Raw genomic sequence first — 7586 nt, forward strand, 5'->3', positions numbered from 1 at the left:
CTGGGAGAGTCTCCCTCTGCCTGCCAGGCAGCAAAATCAGATGCTGCTGGGCCACTGGCTGGGCAGACAGGTGCGCAGAGAAGCACCTTGGGGCTGAGCTACCAGTGATGGGGATGGAGCATGTGGGCGCTCCCAGCAGCGCCAGACCTGCTGGGCTGAGGGAGGGCTAGGGAACTGTCACCTACCTGCCCTTTGCCCTACAGAAAAAGCTCCATCAAACCCTCATCCCTCTGTCACCTCTCCTGCTGCTGGTTAATCTTTCAAACTGCCACCTCTGTTTTGGGTCTCAGAGGAACCACCTCTAGACAGTGCTTGTCCTCCACAAGCAGCAGCAGTCTCAGCCTTCAGGAGTGCTCCAGCTCTCTGGTGTCCATCCCGTTAGTCACCGAAACCTAGTGCAATGTGGAGTCATGTTCCCAGAGCAGATTCTGGGGCCAAGTACACTTACCCCCTCCAGGCTCCACTCCTCTCCCTCCCATTTGTGGGCTGGGGATAGGCTGGGGGCTGGACTGATTGTGACCCTGCCACTTTACCCTTCTCTGTGCGGCCTTTTCTTCACCAGGTGTAGGTGGTCTGTTCTGTAGTCTTCAGGTCGTTTCAGGGTGAGCTGTGTTTGCTGTATTTGCTTCCTCGGTTTGTATGTGGGAGGAGGTTTCCACCTTGCCTTCCTGCTCTGCCATCCTTTTCCCCCTCCTTGATGAGTATTTCTTGATGTAAAAACAGTGTAATTTCGTTTTCCCATTATTTTTTTAGAAAAATGCACATAGCACAGAAACTGCCATCTTAACCATTTTAAATAGTATGATTTCCTTTTGTGATCCTGTGTTCTTGAAGATTAAAACTCCTCAGTTTTACATCTGGACCTAGGTCCTACCACCTTTCTAGCTGTTGGCTTTGAACAAGTCCCTCAGTCTCTTCGAACCCAAATTTAACCATTTAAAAAACAGTCCCAGTTCTGCTTGCTTCGTGGGTCTGCTGTGAGGGGTGTGGTGGGACACGATGGTCATGAGCTGGGCGGGGGCCCCACGGAGCTGGATCTACTAGGGGAAATTGAGCCTCCAAGCCCTGGGTGTCTCTTTCTTCCTGTTGTTTCCATGTCTTTGTGCCATGAAAATAAGAAAATAGTCACAGCAGTAATGATGATGATAGATCACATTTGTTGACAATGTATTAGTCATTGTCTGTACTAGTCTTTACCTGTTCATGATAGTGGTAAATATTAAATATCAGTCCACCCATGTCGGGTAGGTACAGTGATTATCCCCAATTTTCAGAAAAGCAAACTGAGGTACAGAGAAAGAAATAATTTCCTAAATGTCTGATGTATCAGTGGTAGAGTTTTGAGTCCACACAGCCCAGCTCAGGTGTAAGCTCTCAACACTCCACCTACTGATCACGAAAACCTGATCACTTATGTTGTTCAAACTTCTCCTGCCTGTCACCTCTCTTCTCCTTGACAAGGTGATTGATTCTGTGATGCTCTCTGAGCTGAGAGCTCTGGATGCCCCCCATCTCCCACCACCATCTCTGCGTGCGTCCCCACCCCTGCAAGCCTCTGTACCATCACAGCTCTCCAAGAGGCTGGTGAAGATCTCCCCAGACGAGGAACTGAATCCCGGATTGCAGCGACAGGCGGTGGCATTGACACATACGGAGTTCAGAGGGCACCAGCGAGCACAGGCGGTGGGGGCAGAGGCTGCGGGGATGGAGACCATGGTCAGAAGGCTCAAGGAATGAACGTAGCCGGCTGCCAGCTGGGGGCCCATGAGCAGAGGTGAAGAGGGTAGTAAAGGGGTTCCTGCCACTGGAATCAGAAAACTGGAAATTCTCGGATTTAGGGAGGAAGAAGGAGATTCTCTTACTCCCAGACCATCTCTGAGCCTCGCTTTCAAAATAAGCGTCCTTTGCCTCCTTGCTGGTGTGGAGCCCCAGACCCCAGGCACATCCCCAGCTTACGTCACTGAGTGGGCTGCCTGGGCAGACTCACCTCTAGGGTTCTTAACTGCAGATTTCAATGTCAACAGCAGCACCAAGATTCCTGTGGCAGAAAAAAAAGATTGGTAACAAAAAGAGGAGAGTTACTTCAACCCCTGACTTCACGGCCATCGCCTCCCGGGAGGTGGCTCTGATCCTGGAGGCCCCAGCTTTCTAGAAGCATACCCAAGGCTCCTGTACTTCACAGGGAATCAAGGACTCGGCTTTCTCCTCTTTCTCCCAGGAATCCCTGAGGAGTCAGGCACCAACAGACAGCCTCGTGTGTACACGACAGCTGCTGACAGGGGCAGATCTTACACACTCCAGCCTCTCCCAGTGGATGGGGTAAATCTAAAGGAGAAAGTCCTCAAACTGGTGTGTCTTTGTCCAGACCTGGAATCTTTGTTCTCTAGCAATGGCAGAATTTTGCTTTGAGGTTCTCTCTTCCAGGAGCCCTGCTCCTGTCTCATGGACAGTTTCAGGGCATATGGGAAGAGGATGGGTTTTGGAGTCAGACAGCCCAAACATGAGCCCTAGCTCACAATGGTGTCAGTGGGCCAGAGAGCCCTGGAATCGAGAGAGGGGGTATTAAGGCAGAACTCAGGCACCTGCAGGTAGATTAAGTGGTTAAGAGGACTTTCCTGGGTAAGTGATCTCTCAGGCACAGCATACATGGCTTCTATGGTTCCTTCTAAAGAGCTCCTGGTCCTCCAATAGCAGCTGAATACACAGCCTTTGCGTTTATCTCCTAATCCTGAGAAATGAGTCATTGAACAGGTTTTGTGGTATGAAAACCATGATGGGTGCCAAGGAATAAAGTCCATCCCAAAGGCAATAGCCAGGCTGCCTTTTGGGGTCTGTCATCTCTTCCATGTGAGCCATGACCCTATGAAAATCTTTTCGGATCTGTGTGCCTTTTCAGGATCTTCTTCTCAGGCAAAGGTGAATTCCTCTTCCAGGCTATACTGCCAGGTCACCACTGTGCAAGGAAACTACAGGCGGAGAATGGAGCCACACCTGCCCAGGTCTGCATCTCAAACTCCTACCTGTTGGCAGGGTGCCTTTGGGAACACTACCCATTCTTTGTATTTTTTTCATAGTTGTTAAGTGTTGGTTTATTTTCAGTATAAAACAGTCAATTCAGTTTCCCTTCATTGACATTTTCAAATAATATAATCACACTTGATTTGAATTTGCTCCTTATATGAATGCAGTCTTGACTTAAAAGTGTCTAGGAGCAAATCCAAGTCCTACTCACCATACAGTGGTGCAGTTCCCCCACGAATTCAGAAATGTTAAGGAAAAAGACCAAGAGAACTTTGAGTCACTTAAATCCACATGGTTACAAACAACAAATGCTGGTGAGGATGTGGAGAAAGGGAACCCTCCTACACTGCTGGTGGGAATGTAAATTAGTTCAACCATTGTGGAAAGCAGTATGGAGGTTCCTCAAAAAACTCAAAATAGACTTACCATTTGACCCAGGAATTCCACTCCTAGGAATTTACCCTAAGAATGCAGCAGCCCAGTTTGAAAAAGACAGATGCACCACTATGTTTATCGCAGCACTATTTATAATAGCCAAGAAATGGAAGCAACATAAGTGTCCATCAATAGGTGAATGGATAAAGAATAGGTGGTACATATACACAATGGAATATTATTCAGCCATAAGAAGAAAACAAATCCTACCATTTGCCACAACATGGATGGAGCTAGAGGGTTTTATGCTCAGTGAAATAAGCCAGGCTGAGAAAGACAAGTACCAAATGATTCCACTCATCTGTGGAGTATAAGAACAAAGAAAAACTGAAGGAACAAACAGCAACAGAATCACAGAACCCAAGAATGGACTAACAGTTACCAAAGGGAAAGGGACTGGGGAGGAGGGTGGGTGGGAAGGGAGGGATAAGGGGGAAAATGGGGCATTGTGATTAGCATACATAATGTACGGGGGGCATGGGGAAGGCAGTATAGCACAGAGAAGACAAGCAGTGACTCTATAGCATCTTACTATGCTGATGGACAGTGACTGTAATGGGGTATGTGGTGGGGACTTGATAATGGGGGGAATCTAGTAAATTCATGATACCAAAATTTTTTTTAAAGTGAAAAAAAAAGTCCACATGGTCACCTTTCTCCTCACTCATTCTTTGAACCACAATTGCTCCAATGCAAAATGGGTACAGTGGTTTGTCATAATAGGATGCACTTTGTTGACTGTATATTAGCGAAGACTAATAAAGGGTAAGCATGGTGCCTGGCGCAGAATAAACAGAGAATATATGTCAGCTAAAAGGAAAGAAAAAGTAAAAGAAAATCTTCCCTGTTCTTCTATTAACTTCCTGTTACCTAAGATATACCTGTGTCTGGGTCAGACTCTAGCATCAGGCAGAATTATGTGCTCAAGGTGCTTCACGGTCAGAGTCTTAGACTTCTATTCGTCCTTCCTTACCCCAAAATGCTCCTTTTCTTTTACTGCTCTGTCCATGACAAAGAGACCCAGGCTTCAAATTGAGCCTATCAATTTGGCTAGACTGAGTCCAAAACCCAGTGTGGAGTGACCCCTTAGGAAAGTTATTTATTCCATGCCTAAGATGCCCCTTCAACTATGCGTATTCTATTTTCTACCATGTGGCACCCAAAAATAAAATGAATCCTAATGTCCCACATGTATGCATAAAGTCATTTAGTCTTCTGAGTATATTATCCATGCACACCTAAAAATGTGAATATCTTGAAGAAACTAACTTTGCTCTCTATTTCCTTTAAATAGGTGAAGGAATAAAGAGGCATAAAATCTCAATCATGATATAAATTAGTCATGGAGTGAAAGTACAGCATAGAGAATATAGTCAATAATACTATAATATCTTTCTATGTTGACAGATAGTAACTATACTAGTCAGGGTGAGCATTTAATAATGTGGAAAACTGTTGAATCACTATGTTGATAGTTGAAACTATGATAATATTGCATATCAACTATACTTCAACAAAAAGTAAATAAACAAAAATAAATGCCCATAGTATTTTGTACATTTGAGACAGGGACCTTGGGTTTAGACAGAGGAGGGTGAGGGCCTTCCGAAAAAGCGTAACAAGGTAATCACAGTGGGAACAATGTAACAATCTGCACAGAAACCCCTACCAAAACTCTGTTAAACATCAAGCAAAGTCAGAGTCACATGATTTCTCTAGGGTAAAAATATCAAACTAGGAAAATAGGCATTCTTCAGTAAAATTAGTCAAAACTCAAAAGCTAGGAGTAACTTGGCCTGGAATGTTTGAATATCCACCAGGTAAGAAATGACCTCAGCATGGCCCATGTGTTCATTGTATCAACTGAATCATACCACTGTGGGATTAGCTTTGATCTGCTGGGGAGCCCAGCTTGTTTTTTTGACTTTACCCAGGTACTGTTTTTCCTCCTCAAGCCGTAATCAAGTGATTTGCACCCTGAGCAATTGATTTAGCAAGCCCAGTCATAAACAGGAAGGATTCCATTTTAAAGATAAGATTGCATTTTTAAAACCCAATTAGTTAAAAAGTAACTTTCTTAACACAGTCTTTAATAAACAGACAATAACCCAGCCCACCTTGGGAGCTAAGCAGGCAGTCTTGAGTGATATGCTCCCAGACCAGGAAGCTGCTATCCTGGGAGGGAATCAGAGCAGTAAATTTCTTGTGTTAAGATAACTTTGTAAATAACCTAGAGGACTGATAAGAAACTTAATGTCTCTTCAAAAGTAAATATTTTGGGACCACTTAGCAGGTGTGCAATCCCTAGCTCTTTGTCTTTGAACTGCCTATAAATCCCCAGGCAATGCACCACCTGGGCTCTCTTGTCCCCTCCTGGCCTGAGCCAGGAGCTCTGTCCTCTCGCTTTACCCCTAAATAAAAGCCTCTGCCTCGCTCTCCTACCTTGAGTGTTTAAGTTCATTCTTCCACTCCCTGAACTAGAACTCAGGCATCACATTGAAGCCTCCAAAATGTGCCATGTTTTTCTTTAAAAATCGTGTTCCAGAAATAAATGTTGCTGTTTTCATAGCAACCAGGAAATAGATTACAACCAATCAAGACAACATATAAGATATACCTAACCTACTAGGTAACAGGTTTTATTCTAAGCACTGAAGAAGGAAAAAAAAACACTAATTAAAATTAAGATGAAAAAAAAATTAAGATGATCTCACTTATACCAGTTTTCACTAATTCATTATCATCCTTCAAATCATTCCATGACCCACACAAAGCCCACAGACTAAAGGCTGATGTGCTTCTTAACGCATTCGAGTTTTCAGAGTTTGGCTATGTAGTCTTCTCAAAAAAATAGCTTCCATGGTACGATGGTTAATTTTATGTATTGATTTGGCTAGGCTACAGTACCCACAGATACTTGGTCAAACACTTATTTAGATGTTGCGGTGAAGGTTTTTTTCAGATGATACTAACATTTAAGTCAGTAGACTTTGAGTAAAACAGATTACCCCCCATAACCTGGGTGAGCCTCTTCCAATCAGCTGAAACCTTAAGAGAAAAAAGACTGACCCCCTTTGCAGGAAGAGGCGATTGTGATTTCAGAGTGCCTTTGGACTTGAGATGCAACATCGAGTCTTCCCTGGGTTTCCAGACTGCCAGCCTGCCTTACAGATTTTGGACTTTGCAACTACTGTATCTCACGAACCAGTTCTTTAAAATAAATCTTTCTCTCTCTTTTGATAGATGATAGATTCGATAGATGATAGGTAGGTATAGATAGATGATAGATGATAGATTGATAGACATATAGACTGATAGATATAAATGACATAGATAGATATAAGTGGGTAGTAGGTAGGTAGATAGATATAGATGATAGATCATAGTAAATAGATAGATGACAGGTAGATCAGTCTATGTAATCTATATATACACAACCTATTATTTCTGTTTCTCTAGAGAACCTGGACTAATATAGGTGGTAAAATGAGAAATTTCTGTTAAGTCCCCAAGTTTACCCCAGGAATAAGTTTCACCAGCTTCCTCCTTTGAGAACTTAATGTAGTTTAGTTACATATAACTCCAGATGCCCCACCTTCTTAAAATTTCTTCCTTCTGCTGCCTTACAGAGAGAATGGGAAAACCAGAAATAAAGCAAAGAACAGAGAAAATTCTCAAACAGAATAACGAGTTCCCAGATGTTTTAGTCATCGATACAATTCTACATACCCGGCTGCAAACTTAGGTATCTGTTTCCCATGGTGGAGACACCAGCAAGCCCGGCCACAGGGGACATCTGCTCTTGGTCTGTGTGTGTTAAAATGACTTCCTTTTTCAAGGATGACCTGTGCCTTAGATGAACTGACGTAGAAAACCACTGGTCTAGATGTTTTCCTTCCCGTCCTGCAACACAATTAATTTCTCTGAAACTCACAGTTTTGTTGTTAGTTTGCATAGCATTATTGGTATTTGTACTGAAGCTTCCTTGCTTTTCAGCATAGTTTTTCTATCTTTTTGATGTAGGATGACCTCCCAAACATGAGGAATCATAGGCCTTTTTGCCCCTATGAGGACCTTAATTCAGAGTGAACAGACATCTGTTATCTATTCACAGACTTCTTTATTTTTTA

At 43.4% G+C, this 7586-nt stretch overlaps 1 protein-coding gene across 12 annotated transcripts in view; it reads right to left on the reverse strand.

Annotated features, from left to right (window-relative positions):
• LOC108389539 (adhesion G protein-coupled receptor E2) overlaps nucleotides 1-7344 on the reverse strand; it is a 43147-nt gene extending 35803 nt beyond the window's left edge. For 5 of the 12 annotated variants that reach the window (XM_073220041.1, XM_073220040.1, XM_073220037.1 and 2 more), the window contains exons 1-3: nucleotides 7186-7342; nucleotides 1988-2038; nucleotides 1562-1696 (exon numbers count right to left, since the gene is read on the reverse strand). In XM_073220041.1, coding sequence (XP_073076142.1) covers nucleotides 1562-1696; nucleotides 1988-2038; nucleotides 7186-7252 — 253 coding nt within the window. In that variant the 5' untranslated portion in view covers nucleotides 7253-7342. Of the gene's footprint in view, nucleotides 1-1561; nucleotides 1697-1987; nucleotides 2039-7185 lie in introns of all 12 variants that reach the window. The other 7 variants (XM_073220042.1, XM_073220044.1, XM_073220043.1 and 4 more) reach the window with 4 other exon arrangements.
• Between the last annotated feature and the right edge of the window lie 242 nt (nucleotides 7345-7586).

This window comes from Manis javanica, chromosome 13, assembly GCF_040802235.1.
Source record: "Manis javanica isolate MJ-LG chromosome 13, MJ_LKY, whole genome shotgun sequence".
Taxonomy (NCBI): Eukaryota; Metazoa; Chordata; class Mammalia; order Pholidota; family Manidae; genus Manis; species Manis javanica.